Genomic DNA, 21,679 nt, shown 5'->3' on the forward strand with positions numbered 1-21,679 from the left:
GTGGCTTACAACCATTTGTAATGGGATCAGATACCCTCTTCTGATGTGTCTGAAGACAGCTACAGTGTACTCATATATATGTAAAATAAATAAATATATCTTTAAAAAAATTGAGAAATGGTATATTGTAAATAAATTTTATTGTGTGAAATGTTATAATTCATGATGAATAAAATGAAAATGTATAATATAACAAAATAAGCACTGAAATATTAAAATCTGACAGGATTTACAAAACAGTTTTTAAAGGATTTTTTATACAGCTTTAAGAAAACATTAATTTTTTGGGAGTGCCATAGAAAACATCAATTCTGGTTTATGTTACATTCAATTTCAAAACGGTTATCATGAACTAGAGTCGGTAATTATTGTACTTTACAGTAAACATTGGTAGGAAGCAAGAATATCTTCAAAACAGATGAACATTAAAAGATAGCAAAAGTATAAGTTCAGTTTTAAAAGGGAATTTAAATATTACAAAATGAACCAAGAAGATGAACATTTTTTCCTCTAAAATCCAGTTCAGAATTTACATCCTGTCTTGTGATTCTGCTATCTGAGCCACCTGCTAATTCTACATATGGGCTTTGCATAGAAATTAAACCTTTTTTTATCCTTCAGTGTGAGAGGTAGTACCATGCCCAAACTCAGAGAAACTCTACTAGTGATGAGTAGCATCATGTCAGCCGACTAGTCCAGGTCAGAAGAGCTAAACTGTGAATACAATACATTTAAACATTTAAAAGGCAAATGATCAAATCAGTCTGCCTTAGGAGACTTTACGTTCAGAAGCAGAGTATATCCATTGCCGGTATATGGTACCGATCTTAACAGGGGGATAAGAGACTTGATCCTTGTTATTGTCACCTTGACCTAAAGCATGCCTTCCATTGAATATTACATTATAAATCATTACCAAACTATCTCTCAAGGTTGGTAAAGGGCAGATGGATAGAGAGCCTTATGAATGACATTCAAGAGCAGAACAAGTGTCGTCATCTAAATTAAAAAGTCATGTTAGAACTAGTTCTTTATGAAAGGACTTGAGCCAACATTTTCATTCGTATGACTATACTGGTTGTAAACCTGAAGTCTCTAGACCTGCAGGAGCCTTTATAAGTCTTCTTACTTTAATTTCAAGGCATGGACGAAGGGAAACAACCCTAAGTGGTCAATAAAGCTGCTAACAGAACATGGAGAGGGCCCCTGAGCTCAGGAAATGCCTTGTCCCTTAGTGCTCTCTATCAGGACTTTGAGTCATATCTCACAGGACACATTTTTTACCAATTAACAAATTTAGTTGTTTTCTTAAAAATATCTCAGATGTCTTAACATTTATTGAGGTCATCACCAAGGAAAACAAATGACAACTGAATCCTCTCTTTGGGTAACACTTTCAAATCATGTAATTTGGTAGATTAAAGAGCAGATATTTTGCTTTTTAAAATAGTAACATTTTAAAATTACATCAAGACAGAGTGTACATTTTAGAAACAATGTTATCACAAAGCATACCTTCTTGTATACTTCATATGTGTTCAGTAAATCAACTTTCTATCCGGACAGTTTAAACAGAGCATCTGTAGAGAGTGTGTAGTCAATACAATAGCAAACTTAAACAAAAGGTTTAGAAAAAATATAAAAATAGTTAAAATTTAGGTTATAAATTCCCAGGAATTCCCCTTTCATGTACATGTACCTTATAAAACATGTTTAATGCATAGAAATACAGATTATTAAATAATCAGGTATGTAGAGTCCACTGGCTCAACTTCTGAGGTGTTTCTTCAGGAGTATGTCCAAAAGTCAGGATGTGTAAACCAAAGAATCAATAACATGACTAGCTAACTTGGCCAGATGCTCTTGTCAGCTACTGGTCATTTTGTTTCCTTTCTGCTTTAACCATATAACATGGAGAAGTAAATTATCAGGTCAAGTTCTTGGGTATTCTTTCATCCTTGAAATCATTATGGTTGTCTTGCCCCAGGCATCAGCATTCAGGGCTTTTCTGCTTTGGGGAAAGGTCTCAGTTCACCTTGCTAATATGAAAAAGACTAACCCATCAGACCTGGTTATGAGATCATGTCCTGAGCATCACCATTAGGTCTTTGTCGCACAGCCAGGGGAGGCAGCGGCTTCCCATAGAAATCTATACAAAGAGGGAAAATGAAACATGTGAAACAGTATGGTACTCAGGTATTTCACTGCTAATTGTTTTCCATCCATCATCTTTAAAAGTTTGAGATGCAGGCAATTCTCAAATGAGTGGATAGATGGGGAAGGCAGAAAACAGGAAGAAACTAAATCCAAGAACATTAGAATGAATTCAAAACATAACCAGAGTAAATTCTAAATGACAGGTAAAATGTTGTACCAAACAGACATAGTTGTACTACACATTCACATTAGAAAACAAATATAAAAACACTGAGAATCTACACTGTCTGCTGCTAAGCCCTCAGTTGTCACTACTTATATACACCAGGATTCTTTCTAGTGGTCACTACGTCTACATATTTTAGGAGAAGCAGACTGGAAGTATACCTAATGCTTCTAACAATTCTGTGGTTTGGTAACTATATTGGATAAAATGATCTTTCCTTTTGAGTATGTGCAATATTGGGAAATGAATCCAGAGCCCTGTGTATACTAGGTAAGCACTCCTTATGCAGAGATATTCCCAGGCACTCTGCTTCCATTTACAATAATTTATATTCTTTCAGAAATATTACAGTTGTTTATTTTGATGTTTGTGTATGAACAACTTATGGGAATTGGTTCTCTCCTTCAACTGTATTGGACCTGGGGATCAAACTCCAATCTTTGGGCTTGGCAGCACAATGTAATGAGCTACGACAACTCTTGGGCTCAAATCTCTATCTGTTACTTTGCCACAAATTAGATTAAAAACCTAATGCCATATTTAAGTTATCATAAATTATTTTCTAGTATATTACCTTCAAATTATTTTAGAAGCACAAGTGTTCAAGAACATTTAAAAGAAATATATTAGAAACCACAATGGGGGATTATTTTCAAGGCAATTGTAAATTCCAAACAAAAATTCAACTGCTAAGATCCCTAAACCACTATGAATGTAATAGTATAATCCTAACAGCTTAAGGTACACATTTCAAGACTACAGGCAGACCAAAGTTCAAATCTTGATTCTGCAGCTTAGTGGCACAAAAGCTTCAGCTCCTGCCTAATGTGATTTTGCTGCTCATAGTACAAGCACAATGGTAGGTTCCTCTTACAGTTACTATTGTTACACTCAAAACTATAAGGTGTGTCCAATTATTTTAGTGAATTTAGAAATATTTTTATTAAAAGACCAAATGCATATACATAGCATGACTTTTTTTTTCTGAAAAATTACTATCTTTTGTAGTGGGCTTTGTATCAGTTGTTTACAAAAATCAGAATCATTCTATATGACAGAGGATTTTAATTGCCTAAACTTTTCATAGTGGTTATCTGTAGGATGATAACTACACAGGTGAAGGCAGATAAAGATAGAATAAGGCCTGTCATTGGACAAGAAGGAAGGATGGATGGGAGAAAAGTTTTAGAAGGAGCAGGAGACTGGAGTGAGGGAGAAGCAGTGGAGAGAACATGGAGGCGGATGTTAAGATTCTTCTCTGCACATTTACAGGTTGTTATGAATGTTCTTCAGGGATGGATGTGTACAGGGCTTTGTATGTCTAGGTGGGCAATTATATCTTATCAATTAGATCTGAGGTTATTGTGTTGTGTGTTCTTTCATGTGGCGATTTAATTGAGTTCAAGACAGTGTGTGGTGGCTGGAGTCATGCATATGTCTAGCATGGTGGTAACCTGCCCTGGGAACTGGGTGAGTAGAGAGATTGCTGCCAGACTCAGAGAGAAGCCATCAGCAGTGTGATATGGGATGGAGAAAAGCAGGCGAGAGGCTTTGCTGACTGAGATGAAGATATCTACTAGATATCTTGGGGCACTACGGTGCCAAATCTAATGCAGGGTAAAAGACAGCACTTTTTATAATTTTACTGCAACAGTTATCAAACATTTTTACAATGAAATTTGGAGAGCAGTAGTAAAAGGATATACAAATTTTTATTATCCTTCAGAATCTAAAGCTTGACAATATTCTTTAACTTGTAATAGCTGATATTTTTGACCACCAGAAATTCTGATTCATTTTTCATAATGTGGTATATACAACACTGATGAAATATAGATTGAAAGTGTTTACAAAACACAGATTCTCATTTAATGTGTTTGAATGCCTCCGTCCTACCTGTTACACAAAGAAAGCTTTGTAAGTATCAAAGTGATATAGAAACAATCAAGTTCTTACCAAAGCAGATGACTAAAATCAAAATTAGAGTCTCCCTCAAGCTGCTTTCAATCAGGTCAGTACAGTTGAATTCACAGCCTATGTGCACTTGGTTTTAATTATTCATTAGCTCATCACATATCACATAGCTACTGTGTATCTGTCATCAGATTCTGGGCACATACTTCTATAGATAATGGGAACAGAAATGTGTTCAAAGTCAATAAAAAGAAGAGGGGTTGGGTAGATGCCTCTGAGGCTCAGATCACTGCTGCTCTTCCAAAGGACTGGGGTTCATTCCCTAGCAACCATAGATGACTCACAACAAACATCTATAACTGAAATTCTAGGGGATCTGATGCCCTTTTCTTACTACCACATGCACACACATGGTACACAGACATACCTGCAGGCAAACGCTCAGACACATAAAGGAATTTTTTTAATAAAGTACATCAAAGTAACATTTTGCCCATGTATTAAATAAATACTAGCTCTTTAAAATTTACTAATAGTAAGCCTTAATATTTCAAGAATATGTAAGGCCTTCAGTATTTAGACAAAGGCCAGAAGTCCATTTTCAATGTTTTCTATCATTTAAAATATCCCTTCTTACCCATTATATAGCTTTCAAACAAACTATTTTCATTTTCAAACAAACCATTTTCAAAACAAACCATTTTCAAGCAAACTATTGTTCTTTTCTATCTCCGTTTTGTTGTTCTGGTCTCTCTTCTTTAGATAGGCTCTCATGTAGCTTAAGCTGACCTGGAACTCCCAACCCTCCTGCCTCAGCCTTCAATGGTGCTAGGATTATAGGCATACTTACTTCTGAATCCTGTTTCTCCTTGCCCTTCTTATTCTTTGAATTCCCAGCTCTTATGCCACTTTCCATTACTGCCCACAGAGTGTCTGAATGTTAACTCTAATTCTGTACTAAAGAACTGACCATCCTAGATCCTACAGTATATTGGGGGACTATTTTTTTCTTGTAAAATGCATGTCTTATTCATCTTGACATAGAAATTTTAGCCAATGTCAGATATGAATGTGCACTGCTATTGTTTAGGTTTGAAATGACAACTGCCCTGCCCCAGCTCATATGTTTTAATGTATTAACTGGGAACTAGTGGTGCTGCCGTTTTGAAGGCTCTGGAACATATAGAAAATTAGTAACAGAGAAATGGAGTCCTTGCTGTGATGAATATGGTTATCTAGTTCTTAGACCTTTACATCTAGTTTTTAGGATTGACGCAAAAGAGTTTGGATCTTCTGGCTAAAGAAACCTTAGAATGCTAAATACAGATCAATGGAAATTCTGCCAGTCATCAGCAGGATGAGAAAAACAGTGGAATAATAAGACAATGATGTGTTCCATCACTGGGCATGGGGCTCAGAAGAAACAAGCACTCTACTGGAATTGCATAACAGGCCATTTGTTCCACATTATGCAAAGAATCTGACCATGTCCTCTTTATCCTGAATTCATAAGTAATAAACTACTGCATTTGGTGTTTAACATTCAAACTAGGAAATGGTTATTGTTAGATTCTTCCAGCCAGTTTAGAGAAGAGCAGAGAGCACAGAGTGGGACAGAAAGACAGAAGCAGCAGTTTGATCTAGAAAGGAAAAGGAGTGCTTTTAACACAGAGCAAGTGCACACACTGTAGGCCTGACTGCTAAAGGAATTAGGACTATGAAAGAGAAGCTACACACTTCATACAATGCACTGTAATAATAGAAAGGGTAAACTGGAGCCAATAGCTACAGAGAAGGTCCTAGAATGTAAAAGTACAAACTCACTTGAAAGACTTTCATTTACAAAGAGAGAACAGAAAAGGTGACCTACAGTAAAATGCCTCCTAGAGAAACATTTTGTAGCAAGGCAGAGACACTCAGAGTGCTACAGTCATAGTCTATAAAAGTTCAGAACTGTCTTCAGAACTTGTCACTATCCTTGTGGTGAAGGATTGCAGGCATAAAGAGTACAAGAGTCACAAGATCATTGAAGGCTCTGTGGAAGTGCAGAGCAGCCTGAGGCAAGGGCATATTTAGCAGTGGCAGATTTTCTGACAGTGTGGAACACAAAGCCACAAAGGCAAAACCTAGGCTGATACCCTGGAAATGCCAAAACATAGGATGTCTGTCGAAGAACACTGCAAGCACTGGGGACCTACCTCAAGAGAAAGGCTATACTTGGTGCAAATGGCGAAGCCATGGGTGCAGGGCAGAATAAAACGAGTGGAGCTGACATGATACCACTGTGTACTCTGAATGGTGTACACATACCTGCAGGATTTCATATTTGCCCTACTAGGCTTTGGTCTTGCTTCAGATCCATCTGGGAAAGGAATGTTTATTCTCTGCCATTTTATACTCCCAAGTACATAACTTTCTTTTTTATTTTAGATGGCTCACAACTAAGAGACTGTCCTGTATTTCAGAAGAAACTCTGAACTTTGGGGGACTGGTCAGACTACATGGACTGTTCAATTTAGAGTAAGTGTATCTACACTGAGATGGACATGAACTAGCAGGTCCAGAAGTAGCGGGTCACATTTTCATTCAGAACTGTCCCTATGTGTCTGGGTCCATGGACTCCTGCCAGTGACACTGTTTTAGCACCATCAGGAGATGGAACAGGTGATAAGGGACAGCTTCTGAAGGCCACCCCTGCTCTAGTTCTGGATCGAGTCCCCTCTGTTCAGTGTCTGCTGTCATGTCATCAAGTAGCCACTGCCAGCTCTCTACTCCAGACTGAGTCATTCTGCTATGGCTTGCCTCCCATGAGAAAAAAATCCTCCAGTAGCCATGAACTGAACTACATTTTCTTCTAGTCAGCTGTTTTGTCTGGTATCGTGTCATAGCATTGGGAATCATGACTAAGAATGGTGCTTAAAAACTGAATTTAATAAGAAAAAATATTGTGAGAAATTATTTTACTATATATGAATATATATATACATATAGATTAAAAACTCTTAATACTATTTTATAATACCAAAAAGGTATATTAATAGTATATTTTAATATGACTAAAGCCAGGTTATCTAATAAAATAGGACCTAACTTCCCATCAATAAAAATATTACAATGTAAAAATCAGTACTGTCACACAGGCTAAGAAGAAACTCATCTACAAATACACATCTCCTAATATCCACTAATGATTAAGTAGAAACCTGCACAGTGTTCTAATAAGGAAAGCAATAAGTAGGCTTGAATACTTTTGAACAGTATGTTTCAGTTTGACATGGGGTAGAGATTTTGGCAATACTTTTTCTAAGCATTGAATGTCTTTTTCTACTAAGTGATCTTCTTTAGAAAACAAAGTTCTATTAAGTTAGCAGATGGAGCTTACTGGATGCTCTTAACCTACAATTAGACTTACTCTTTTGTACTCTAGGTACAATATACAAACTTCTATTTCCAGTCAGAAATAACACCGCCTGTGAGTCCTATCTTTTCCTAGGCTATACTTCTTGGGGTTCTAATGCAATGCACTGAATGGATTACAGCTACAACAATTTCATCAAGAGTGTTTAATAGATTCAATAAAGCCTTCGCGAGAATTTCTGTTTAGCCTAATTTTATTTGGTTTATTAATTTGGTCTCTCATTTTATACATTGTGTTGATCTAGACTTCATTTTAATGGTTGGTAACTGGACATTGTGTAATGAGCAAAGAAAGCAATTATGTTCCTTATCATAGCGTACTCAACATAGACATGGCTGGACAAGTTTTGTATCATAGTAAGTAAAACCACAATTGCTGGAAAACTTTTCTCATAATTGGTTCAATAAAAGATTATCATGAATAAACACAAGAATGAGTCTTCATATATTTATACTGAGATAAAAAAATCAAATTATATAGGTGTAAGGTACATTTAAAAATTAAAAAATAAGGTAAAATGAAAGTGAAAAGTATAATGGAAAAGATGATAGTGGATCTGAAAGCTACCAAAAAGAAAATCCTGAAAACTTGAAGATACAAGATAAAGAAAAGTGGATGTAGTATGCACAGATGATACTTGAAAACTGATCCTTTTGCATTACCATTATGACGTGTTTCACCAAGAGGCTCAAGTTTTGGAAGTCTAGTGACTTTGGGGGTTCCCCAGCCAACTAAAGGAAAGAAAAACATTTAGAAGCTCTGTTAAATGAATACTTGTTAAGGTCTTTTCAGAGGATCCCTCCCTTGACAGAAAATATATTTAACATTCCATGTTAGTGATCAATTCTGAACAGTGACATACACATTTTCAGTTATCTCTCCATGCACCATCTCACTAGTGGAAGCTAACATGGGCTCTGGCAAACATGCTCTTAACACACTTTTAATTACAAACTCACCCCTCTTGTTACCACCACAGATACCTATCTATTACTTGCCATTCTAATGCCTAGCAGAGACCAAAAGAGCTGTTTGTTAAAAGGAACACTAGACATGAATCCTGTAAAAGTTCATAGTCAAAACTGTTACTATTGAAAGCTTTGGCAACAAGATGATGAGGGGATTATGAATGCATGTATTTACTATTTACTGACACATATTTACCGACTATAAGACTCGGGACACTCTGCTGGGTGCTGAAGGCTACTTACAGTTTGTCTGTAGCTGTACCCACAGCTTTACATGAATGAACCCCTGCATCATCTTAGGTGTAGATATGCACACTATACTTACATGGAGAAAACCACATACTTACAGAACTTTTAGGATGAAATGATTAAAGACCCATCCTTTAAAATCTCATTCTAGCTTCCAAACCACTAAACTTCAATTCCCTTAAGCCATGTGAAATATAGTGAATTCAAATAGAATCTGATCACAGATAGGAATTATTATGTAAAGCTATGCTAATACATCTAACCATTTCATCATTAAAATAACACTGAAATGTTAACAAAGTTTGTATAACACAGGCAGTAAAAGATTCTTCCTCACAACCTGACAAAATAATGAAAATGCTAAGTGAAAGCTATCTAATTTCTTCTTTCCTTTTTTCTTTTCTGTAGTGCTTAAAGCAGTGTTTCTACATACAGCATCAGGATGGACGTACTCACCAGGAGGGGGAGGTGGGGGCGGCGTGGGACTCTTAGGAGCAGACTCGTCTGTATTGACTGGTTCTACCCGATGACTCCTTTTCATTCTTAATTTCTTGGTTTTCTTCTTACTGTTATCTAAAAGAAAATAGGTAAGGAACTTTATATCACGAAAAAGTGAACTTCTATAATATAAAAACAAACAATAAAATGAGAGTATTGGCAGTATTACCACCATAATTGCTTCTACTCAACTTTGGGAATTACTATCAACAACCAAATATGAAGTTCTATATACTAAGAATTCACATTCGATGGCAGACAGAGATTCATGAATGAAACACAGCCAAAAGCCTATTTCAATTTCAAGGAGAGAGTTCTTCCATTCCAAAATTAATTGGTATTTCTTCCAAACTCAAAGTCAGTTTAAACAACTATAATTGTCTAAGTGTAGGAGTTTCCAGAAAACTCAGAAAGGCATGCAAAAAAGGGGGAAGACAGTGACTCTCCTCAGCAAAGATATGCAGAACGAGTGATTCTAAGGAAAAATACTCCAAAATAACCATTTGAAATATTACTAAAAGTCTAATCAACTCTAAACACATTACTCATTAAAATAATTCCTATACAAGATTTGTCCAATATATGTAACCAATATCACATTGGTAGACCCTAGTAGAATCTTTTATTCCTAAAAAAAACAAAAACAGAAACATTACGGATTCTCACAGAAATACATATCAACATTTTAAGGCTCTCTATTATCAATGTATAAATTCTAAAAATAAAACTTTACAGTATATTAAACAAGTTTACAGTAGTTATAAAAATATTTTAACTAAAAGTTATGAAATAATTTATTTCCTCTGTTTAAATATACATGCCTCTCATTAAATACATACCAATTTCTACAATGAAAACTCTCTGTAACATAAATAACAACCTACATTGGTGAAACCTATAAAGATATAGAAAATACAAATAAGTATAGAAAACAATTATTTTTAAAGTGAGCAAAGGTGGAGATCTTAGTTTGTGTAGGATCAAAACAGAACTAGAAAGTGCCGTACTCTGGAACTGTTTCTATGAACATCATAAAATGAAATCAACTTCCCTTTCCAGATGGAAAGTAAGAAATGACAAACTTACCACCTGGTTCTGACACTCGTTGGTCTAGCTCATCCTCGTTGTCCAGTTGCTGTGACAGTGCCTCCTTGTAACTATTTACCACATCCCTGTGAGGGTTCCTGAGGCAGCCACCTGCCTCATTCTGCGACTCTGCTCCCTCCTGTTCCCCTTTATGTTCTGGGTGGCCAACATCACTGTCCTTCTCCGCAGTCTTCTTCTTTTTCTCTTTTTCCTGTTTCTTTTCATTCTAACAGAAATGAAATATATTTATCTTTACACAATGGTGGCCTTTAAGATCATTTGAAGGAAGAAATCAAGCAAGAGTTTTGGTGAATCAGTTGTCACTGTGATTTGCACACTGATTTGGGACTTTACCATTAAAACATATTCATAGCTAAATATTCACTACAGACAAAAGTCTAAATACTACCAGCAGTTTCATAATCTAGAGACGATCATATTCCATTTATACTTACAGATGTTCTCAGCCTCTCCCATACCCATAAAGACACACACCAACAAACATACATGGGTGTGACTCTATGTTGCCCCTCACTACTGAGGTTGTAATCTGCCACGTCTGAAGAGCTTTCTTGAGCTCGTTGCAAAGTAGGGGACTGTCTTTGGTAACATGGCTTCCTTCCCTACCTGATCTGGGGATCCCGACCCCCATTTCTCTACCTGAGAAATGCCATGGAATCTTTGGAAAAAATTACAGGTGCAACTTCCCAGAATGGCTCTCCATGCAAATGAGGTATCCCAAGAACCTTACACCTCAGCCAATGAAACTTCAACCTAAGAAGAACCCCTTCCCACTCTCCATAAATAGCCCTTACTTCACCCCAAGAAAAGTACATGCCCACAAGCTGTTTCACTGAACCTCCTCTAACAGACCTGCTTCATTAAAATAGCAAGAGAACTGTAACACTAAAATCCTCCAGAAAAGCCCCACCCTGCCTCCACAGGGATCCTGCTGACCAACCAGACCCAGTCTAGACTTTGCTTCACCCTTCCGGGCCTGGTGTGCAGCAGTATCTGGAGGGAAGAAGAGGAAAATGGAGCCACATCTGTACACATATATGCTCCTATTGTTTTTATCAACTGAATTAACATTTCTGTGTGTTTGTGATTTATATGACAGATATATGATATTAATGACAAATATATATAATACTGTATATAATAGCAAATACTACATATATTATATACCATATATTATTACATATGTTATACATATATATTTCTTAATGTGTGTGTGCATGTGTGTGTGTGTGTGCGTGTGTGTGTGTGTGTGTGTGTGTGTGTGTGTGTGTGTATGTACAAGTGTTTGTAAAGTCTAGAGGCTGACAGCAGGAGGCTTGAGACAGGGCCTCTAAGTGACCCTAAAGTTAAATTGGGCTATATAGGCTGGCTAATGAGCTACCCAGATCCTCTGTCTTTATATCTCCCACCATGTATGTTACAGGCACATTCCTCTTTGCCCAGCTTTTTACATGGTTCTATGGATCTAAACACAGGTCCTAATGCTTCTGGATAAGTTAATTTACCCCCTGACCTCTCGCCCTGATCCCCCGATTATGTTAATATTTTCCAATGGCTGTATCATTATAGGAAGAGAGTGAGTATCTATTGTTGGCATGGGCACGGCCCTGTCAGGACTGCAGTACCTCAGACTACATAGGAATGGCAAAGGGACACCCTCTCCCCACCCCATCTCCATCCCTAGGGACGGAAAAGCCTTCCTCAGGTCCAAATAAGAATACTGACAGTATATACAGAAAAAGTACATGCTAGGCCCCTTGTTTCTGATTGGAAGATTGCTCCCACAGAGACTGCTTCTACTGAGAGTAGCTAGACCTGCCTCCTTGCTCAGCAGTAGGCAACCTAACCTGCCCCCTTCTCAGTTCTGTATAACAAGCATACTTTGATACGACTATACTTTTGTTATTACTAAAGAAGATTATTAAACACCTTTATAGTCATACCATCTTTAGGAATAAAGTCCTTCCTTCAGTAATCTAATGCCCAGAATTTTTTTATTCTTTTATTAATTTTTAGTCTAGTAAACAGTCACAGGACTATGTGTCTGGTGTGTCTCCTTCAGTATTAGAGCCTATATACTTACTTTAATTGTTTGTAGTTTTCACTGTGCATTTTAACTATCTCTAAATGCACATATAATAACTGCTATTTTTCATTATGGTTTGTAGCTTCAGTAGTTTGCATTGTAAAGTTGTTATGTCAATATAGGATATATGAGTATAATATAATTTAAAATATAAACATTAAATTCTATTTTCCATGATCACAAAGAAAAAGTAACATCAATACTGGTTCAAAAAAGATCAAATGTTAGTACTACAAAATATGGCAAAATAGGTTTTATCAAAAAACAGTAACTATGACATATCAACTTCTATTTTTATTCTGTATATTTTGAGGTCGTTTCTCTCTTTTACAAGTAACCATGTAAGCAAAGCATTAGTTCTGTCACTGCGCTCCATTCCCTAGCTCCCAGTATGAACTATGAGTGGAACACGGTCACTCTGCATGGAGTCGCAGGCATTAATGCTCTCTGGACAAATCCTTAATTGCCCTGCCCGTTGTCCCAACACCTAACCACCTTGCCTAAGTTCTAGCTTTATTATTTAACACAGAAATCCCACTTGTCACAACTCATACCTCAATGATGACAGCTGCTATGGGTTGGAAAGGATTTGTAAGAACTGGTCCTGAGTCCATCTCTGCCAGACCACTGGTCCCATCAAGTTCCGTCTGTTCTTGTTCTCTGTTTGTGGGAGGGGGGGGAAAACTCCTTTGAAAAAGTGCTGAACCATCTTTACTCTAAGTATCTATGGCTATTAATTAGAGCAGCATTTCAAGAAAACATGCTGGCAATAGAATCTATGCTTCTATAAAAATTAATCACTTGGGTTTTAAAAGAAATCCTAAGAGGAGGAAGAACCCTGGCTAAATGGAGTGGCCTCCCAGTGTCCGAGTAAGAAGTCAGTGCAACAAATAGGCTGCAATCATAGGATGAATGTGAAGGTCCAGCAACATGTGTAATAAATAGTAGCTGACTGAAGTTCTCACTACAGGAGAAACCCAAGCTTCTTCAGCTGTGAATCCAGAACAAAAGTTTGGTCTCAGTGTGACACTTGTCCGTAAAACTCCCTAAAACCCTACTATTGGGGGTTATTTTGCCTATTGCCCAGCTCAGCAAACACTCCAATGGCTCTAACCAGAAGCCATTTAGAGGAAGGTCCTATTTCTAGGAACTGACCTGCTCTAGCAGCCAAAATAAAAAAGGTGAAGGATCACAGCTGAGGGCCTTATGTATGTGTTCATGTATATGTAACAGTGATAAAGAGGGGCACCACTAAAAAACAGTTGTACGCAGGGTGGGTATCTGGGACAAATCATCTGTGACGTTTAAGCAGGGAGGGTGGGCTGAGGTATGGGGGCTGGGGAGAGGGGGGAGAGGCTCAGTGGGATGGTCCCCCACTGTGAGGAATGAAACTAGAGGCAGCAGTCCCCAGGCTGCCTCTTTTGTTTCCTAGAATTCACTGTTTCAATTGTTTCCTTCACTGGCAAAGGGCATTCTAAAAACACCACAGCTTGGGTATTTGCCATGCCCTGCAGGCTTGCAGGCTGAGGGCCTCTGAAGGCAGCAGGTACTGCCTGGCCATTCCACATACTGCTGAGGAACCATGTGCAATAAGAGGTCTGGCAGCCAGACTCTGGCCACACCTCTGCTACACATACAACAAGCCCTTTAGAGTCACCACTTTAAATTAACCTGTGTGGCAGGAAACAGCTGGGGAGTAGCCTGGATACTGACCTAAATTGCTGGGGTGGAAGGAGTGAGGACTGACAACTGGTTTCAGCTACAACTTACTGGCCCTTCGAACCTGGGGGACTCCATTAAATTACATCAAAGGGAGTCAGTTCCAATCCCAGGACTTTGGCTGAGAGGGCTATTAAGTTTTTTCCTCTTCTAATTATGTTAACTTACTGCTGTATTCTTTAAGTGGATCTTTTTTGTTTTCTTTTTCTCATCAACATTTTTCCTTTTTTAGTCTTTAATCCTCTATTACTTGTAGTACCTTAACTGTTAATAATCTTTAACGTTTTAAGTTTACACTACCTTCCTGTTCTGGTGTTATTACTAGGGTAGTACTTCCTTATAACTGGTTAATATATTTCCATGAGAACAAATACAGCAATTTCAACACAGAAATATAACTATGAAAAACAAGGTCAAAAGACTCTTGTAAGAGCCAGTAACTCAAATTGCAAAGACAGCATGCCTTGTAGGTGCAGTGCTCAGAGGCTGCTCAGGGAGATCACTAGGTTCAAGAGCCATTCTGAGTATGAGCAGATGCCAGGGTACAAACAGACATGATGTGCACTGTAGTACCTGCCACAGTAGTGACCACTGCATTTCCACATGTACTTATTATATGTGGACTCACGAAGCATTTCTTTGTGTTATAACAAGCATTAATGGGTTTTGCTGTGAAATTTCTAAACTATTTCATTTTGCAAAAGTGGCATACTTTCATTCATGGCCGATTAATATTCTACTTGAGAATGCCTATGAAAAGATAACAGAATAAAACTAGAAATAAACAGAAAAAATGTAAAGACATTATATAAACATGAAGATTGGAAAATGGACCTTTAAAGCAAACAGTAAGTCAGCAGGATTGCTCCAAGAAAAATCACACTGAAGTAGGAAGCTGCAGAAATAAGTAATCCAAGGAGAGGGAGCTTCCATACTCAAAGACTGGTAGAAAACTGGGAAATGCCTATACCGTGGAGCACAGTCCACAGAGTCAATATAATCCTCATTAATATACTCAAACATAGAACTAGGAAAACCTCAAATTAACACAGAAACATAAAGACCCAAAATAGTCAAAGAAGTCAAAGTCAAAAAGAATACTTCTAGCTTTTGATAACACCTAATTTCAAAATGAGCTCAAGTGACACAGAAAAAAACAAACATACAAACAGTATAGCATAGTAAACAAACACATGACTCAAAGGGTAGTATAGACCACTAAAAACAAGTCTATGCATCTACATCCATCAGATTGTGATTTACCTATCTCTCAATCATTAAAAAAAAAAAAAAAAAAAGGTCAGCTCAAAAGATTTAGAAACATCATTGAAAAAAATTGAACCCACTTTAGGCAATCATAGGAGAATACTTCAAGGTCTTAGGTAAACAATTTCCCAAACAGGATTGCAACGTTTTGGGAATGAAAGCAAGAATTTGCAAAGAGGATTACATCAAAGTTGCTCAGAGGAAAGAAAGCAATAAACAAAGTGAAAGGAAAATGTGTAGAACGGGAATCATTGCCCTGCGTGCTGTCATCTGACAGAAGGCGGTATCAAAAATAAAGAACCCAAAAAGGTAAGGAAAAATAAAAAGTGATCTACTAGATAAACAAAACGGGCAAGTTCTCTAAAGTACAGATATTCAAATGAAGCGTTGAGATTTTTAGTGTTCACAGAAATATAAACCATCACCATCAGAGCTACATTAAAGTTCTATCTCACTACAGTTGCAATGGTTACTATCATAAAACAAACAAAATGCTGGCTGGCAAGAATGTGAGAAGTGAGAGAACAGGAAATAGTCCTAGCTGGTAGGAATACAAATTTGTACAGCTACAGTGGAAACCAATTATGGGAGTTATTAAAACTAAACAAAACAAAACAAAAAGACAAAAAGATCCAACTGTCTGATTCAGCTATGTCACTTTGGGTATATATCTAGAGAAAATGTGCACACAAAAGATCCACTTGCAGAACCCTGTTTACTGCAACACTGGTCACATTAACCAAGTTATAGAATCAGCCTAGATGCTCACCCAGATATATATATATATATATTAAAGATTTTATCTATACTGTAATCTGCATGAACACATATATAAAGTAATGTTTTAATCATTCATAAAAGAAATTATGCAATTTGAAAAACAATGACTAAAACCAAAAGTTATCATGTTAAGCAAAATGAGTCAATTAGAGGAAGGATTGCATATTTTCTGTAATATGTTGGGAAGAAATAAAGGAGGATGGGAAAGTCAAAGAAGTGCTCTGGAAGAACAGGAAAGCTGAGGGAACAGGACAAAGGAGGTTTTCAGGAAGGGTGGATATGATCAAAGCACATTACATGTAGGTGTGGAAATGTCTCATAACCTATTAATATGTTCTAATAATTCTTACAGTAAGATATGGTTCTCCATCAGCCTGTAACATAGAATATCGTTCATTGCTATATTAATGAGCTATGTTCCATGATGTAGAAAGCCAAGCTTTGGAGACTTTAGTGTTGCTACATCTTATGGCCTTTAATCTAGAATTCTGTGCCTCAGCCTTCCTGCAAGTGAGATCACAACACACACTTCATAGGGCTTTTTCAATACCAGAGAAAGTAGTTCATCTGAAAATGCTCTACAAATGAACATACATATAGAACAGTAACTGTTGGTACTCAATCATTAGTAACAATTTTAAGTTTAAAAAATAGCATACCATTTTCATATTAAAATACTATACTCTATTCCTTAATAAAAATGCCAACAATTTCCCACAGAATCTCTCATCAGGAGCTGGTCATGCTGCATGTACCCCGGAGACCCAGAAAGTCCTCCACCTCATCCTACATGCAGCTCAGAAAACTATATAAGCTACTCAGTCATCCACATAGAGCTTGGAAGCCCACGTAGGACACCTAATGGCTCCATTTGCGAGGTGGGCAAATATAATCAAAATAAGTTGGACAAAACTCTCAAAAGAAGGAATTATAAAAACAAGAAAACATAAAAAAGCCTATCCATCCCATTTTCTGGTATCAGGAGAGATCTAGAAAAGGGCAAGATTATGTCTGTTGGAATTTGGTGGCTGGAGAATAATTTTCACACATATTTCTTTCCTCTAAGTCCTATCTCTAGATTATATGAAATGTACCACCAGAAGGTTTTCTACACAATGTTAATGAGGCCTCCCAAAGTCCCAAGAGTAAGGGACAACGTAAAGGCAACATAAAGGCACATTGAAGACTAATATTACAAAGGCAGCTCAATTACAAATCTTGTAAGAATTTACTTTTAAAAAAATTCTCATTTTCTCCCATTCCAACATGAAACAAAAAGTAATAAAGTAATTTAAGACTGAGTATTACATGTAACTCTATTAAAATCTCAGCGCTTTCTTACAGTACTAATTTAATTTATAAATATCAGGAAATAGTATTTTTGCAATCATTTTTCAACTTGGTGAATTTAATTTAAATACTTTCCCTTCAGACAGAGTAAAAAATATATCTTTTTCACATTTATTTATTCATTTATTCATTCATTCATTTGCTTTACATCCTGATCACATTCCCTCTTCTCTTCTCAGTCCCACCTCATACAGCCCCTCCCTTCATCTACCCTCCAATTCTCCTCTGAGAAGGGGGAGGCCTCACAGCGTACCAACTGACCCTGGTATATGAAGTCACTGTAGAATTAGTCACATCCGCCCCCACTGAGGCCAGATAATACAGCCCAGTTAGGGAAACAGAATCCACAGGTAGGCAAACAGAGTCAGGGACAGTCCCTGATCTAGTTGTTGGGGGACTCACATGCAGAAAAGCTGTACATCTTGTCACATATGGAATGCACAACTTTCAATGGGACATCTGTATGACACCTCCTAATCCCAAGACCCAGGGATGATTGTACAAAATACAGTGGAAAGATAGTAAGAGCCTAAAAACTCATGCTTGGCCCCGGAGAGACAGTCTGGTGGTTAAGAGCCTGTTCCTTCCAGAACACCCAAGTTCAGTTCTCAGCACCCATGTTTTGTGGCTTACAACTGCCTGTAAGTCCAGTTCCAGGGAATCCCATGCTGCTTTCCTCCCTGGACACTTGCACTTATGTGTACAATCCCACAAAAATACACACATATGTATAGAATAAAGTAAATCTATGAAAAGAACACCTCAAGACAATGCAACATTTTAATAAAATTAAATTAAATATTCACGATCAGGTTTGAATTAATCTATCCACTACCATCTTAGTTCTGTGTTGAGGGTTTTCTATGTTGAGACAAACTTCCCATTCTACTGCATTTCAACACACTGAATCTAGTAACTCTTTGCTGAGGCTCCCTAAACATCAAAAGATAGTTTAATACCACCCTACCCAAAAACCAATAAAAATGTCTTTAGACGTACCCACACTGAAGCAAAATCTCCCAGTACTTTAAGAACTAGTCTGAAGTTATTCACTTACAGTTGATACAAATTTAAAACTTTGGAAAGGAGTTTACTATTTAGGAAATATACTTAACTATTATAATAGCTCCAGAAAATTTTTACAAGTCCATCACACTGCCTAGAGATAGGACTCCATGCTAGAATGCTTGGCTAGCAATGCAGGAAGCCCAGGGTTGAATCTCTAGCACCACAAAACAAAAGTACATTCAACATGTCTGTACACAGACATGTTCATAGAAAGAGGAAGTGTATTTAAAATCTTTTTTCACACAGAAAGAGATAAAACTGAATAGACAGACCAAATAAGCAAAGCTAACAGATTAAAGCTGCCCTTATTAATATTCAAATGAGCTGTGTGGTAAACATGGTCTACTTACCTTTCTTCTCGTAACTTCCTTACTCTTTCAGCCCTCTCACATTTCTCTTGTTCCTCAAGAGCTCGCTGTTCAGTTGTGTCTTTCTGGATGCGTTCACTTAAGGCATCAAAATCTTTTGCAATGATATGCAGTAGCCAATAAAGCCCCTTTTTAATGGACTTGTCGATTTTCTTTCCATATCCCAAGACTGCTGAACAAGGTTCCTAAAAGAAATCAGTTGATTCAACGATTAAGAATAAAATTTCCCTATCCAACACAGCCATAAACCATTATATAAAATTATTTGGAAAAGCAAAATATAACCCTTTAAATTAACAATATAACTTCCAAAACACAGTTTTGCAATAACTAACTTTAATACTGCCAGAAGTTGAAAAATTTGTAGATACTATGTTACATTATATGTGAAAACATCATATATAATTTTATATAAATTTACTGGAAGTCAAGCTGTACTGCCTGGGGAAAAGTATTGCTATTTATTAAGAACACCTGGAAAGACCAGGCATGGTAGCACATGCCTTTACTCCCCAAACTCTGGAGGGAGAGGCAGGCAGATCGCTCAAGAATTTGAAGCTAGCCAGCGTGACAGACAGACACTGTCTCATAAATAAATAAATATAAAAATAAATAAATAATAAATGACACACAGAGAGAACTAGAAATTGTTAAATTCTTAATGCCAATTAATTTACAGCAGCAGACACTCCTATAAGATTTACAATGTAATGATCTTTTTCTGAAGTTTGCATAAATTCTCTGCTATATTCCTTAAAACTGTATGATGACTCACACTGTGTTGTAATTTTTTAAAAATCATATTAAGTCTCTTAAGCTAAAATTTTATAGTTCTTTTTCTTTCCAATTTCTGAAGTTTGCAACTCAAAAACTGATTTGATCAGCAGTGACTAAAACAAATACCAAACATAAAATCTTTGAAACTATGTAGGAAAGTTTCTGGAAGTTAGCAAAAAAAAAAAAAAAAAAAAAACTAAAGAACTCAAGAGATATTACAGCACTAATCACTACTAACTGAGCAGTGACAGTAAAGTTTGTAGCATAAACTTTTCATTACCTTTCACATTTATTTATTAATAAGGGGGCTGTGCAGCAAACACAAAGCAGTACAAGAGGTCAGCAGAAAACCTGCAGGAGTCTATTTCTCCTTCTACCATATGGATCCGAGGGACTAAAAGTTGTCAAGCTTGGACTTTTTTTTTTTTTTTTTTTTTTTTTTTTTTTTTTTTTTTTTTTTTAGCTGAACTATGACAAGCAAGGCTCCCAAAAGACTATTTTTTAGTTGACTATTATCACTTTCACAGAAACCACGTTTTCTGAACGAACTTAAAACGTATAGTAAAAACTTAATAGTGGTAATGATAATGGCAATACAACTTACTATCTGACACAGGCACTTGTGCTCATTGACCAGCTTTTCCAGAGACAGACACTCAATCACATCAGCTTCTCCTAAAGCCCCCTCCTTGTCTTGTTTATTTGCCAACCTAGGAAGACGAATGAAGTGGTTGTACAGCAAATACACAGTCATATGGCATCTGAGGTATCTTATTCATGGTCGTCTGTTCCCACGATTTAAATCTACTGGTTCTAGAACAAGATGATTCAGGAAATACTGTACATTTCATAACTTTTCATAGTTATTGCTTTAAAATCCAGTGTGAAAGAACTTGCTACCTAAAAGAAAAAGCTGCCAGCAAGAAAGTTCAAGTAACCAATGGATCAATAATAAAATCCTCCCACAGGAGAAGCAGACTACTTTCTATGGCCTTCTACTTAGAAGCCATGTTGGGGGTGATGTGAGCGGCCATTCATTTTACTGTGGAGTGACTAGACAGAACAACCATGGAAATCAGTATGGAGGTCTCTCCTACTTTACCCCTGTCTATGCATAATCATTTTCATTATTTCTTAGTTCAGCTTCACACTGTTTCCTTTAAACTATAAACATACATATGTGTAGGTAGTATTTCAAAGTTTACAATTGAGTGCTACAGATACCATGTTTCATTTTTTTTTTAAATCAATCCTGAAGTTATCTTGATGCACGATAAGAAATCTACAGATTTCACCGTACGCTGTAAAGGACACATTACAAGCTGGCCCAGCATTCTTTCAGCAATCTTGCATGGCAGGGTTTCTTCCTTGCTCTCACAGAGCATTGTGAAGGAGGCAGTCACAATAGGGAAGAGGGAGAGGGGAGAGCAGATTCCAGGAAGTGGAAATCAAAGAATCAATCTAGATTTTAGCAATGTTCATCCTACCTCAAAGCACTATTTACAGTGGGGTAGGGATGGCAACACCAAAAAACTATGTTTAGAAAGTGAATACTAGGAAAGAACTTTCATTCCCAAGTTTCCTTGTAAGTATTTCTTCCTGGCAGAAATTGATTTTCTATTTCTATATTGGTGTAACAGATAAAAAACAGTACTCTATAACTTTGTGATTCTACCCTGGAAATTAGAGAAACTCACTCAAAGTAAAACTAACAATATACAAGATAAA

At 36.9% G+C, this 21,679-nt stretch overlaps 2 protein-coding genes across 8 annotated transcripts in view; one reads left to right on the plus strand and one right to left on the minus strand.

Annotated features, from left to right (window-relative positions):
* Stx19 (syntaxin 19) overlaps positions 1-21,679 on the plus strand; it is a 130,074-nt gene that overhangs the window by 102,203 nt on the left and 6,192 nt on the right. For both annotated transcript variants that reach the window (XM_087576892.1, XM_087576891.1), the window contains one exon: positions 6,728-6,817. The gene's annotated coding sequence lies outside the window, so the exon portion shown is untranslated. The remainder of the gene's footprint in view (positions 1-6,727; positions 6,818-21,679) is intronic.
* Positions 116-21,679, minus strand: part of Arl13b (ARF like GTPase 13B) — a 66,109-nt gene continuing 44,545 nt past the window's right edge. For 3 of the 6 annotated variants that reach the window (XM_087576345.1, XM_087576346.1, XM_087576344.1), the window contains 7 exons: positions 20,556-20,661; positions 19,157-19,359; positions 13,178-13,283; positions 10,517-10,742; positions 9,389-9,505; positions 8,378-8,446; positions 124-2,149 (listed from right to left, as the gene is read on the minus strand). In XM_087576345.1, the coding sequence (XP_087432471.1) occupies positions 2,073-2,149; positions 8,378-8,446; positions 9,389-9,505; positions 10,517-10,742; positions 13,178-13,283; positions 19,157-19,359; positions 20,556-20,661 (904 nt within the window). In that variant the 3' untranslated portion in view covers positions 124-2,072. Of the gene's footprint in view, positions 2,150-8,377; positions 8,447-9,388; positions 9,506-10,516; positions 10,743-13,177; positions 13,284-19,156; positions 19,360-20,555; positions 20,662-21,679 lie in introns of all 6 variants that reach the window. The other 3 variants (XM_087576347.1, XM_087576343.1, NM_001107101.1) reach the window with 2 other exon arrangements.

This window comes from Rattus norvegicus, chromosome 11, assembly GCF_021556685.1.
Source record: "Rattus norvegicus strain SHRSP/BbbUtx chromosome 11, alternate assembly SHRSP_T2T, whole genome shotgun sequence".
NCBI lineage: Eukaryota > Metazoa > Chordata > Mammalia > Rodentia > Muridae > Rattus > Rattus norvegicus.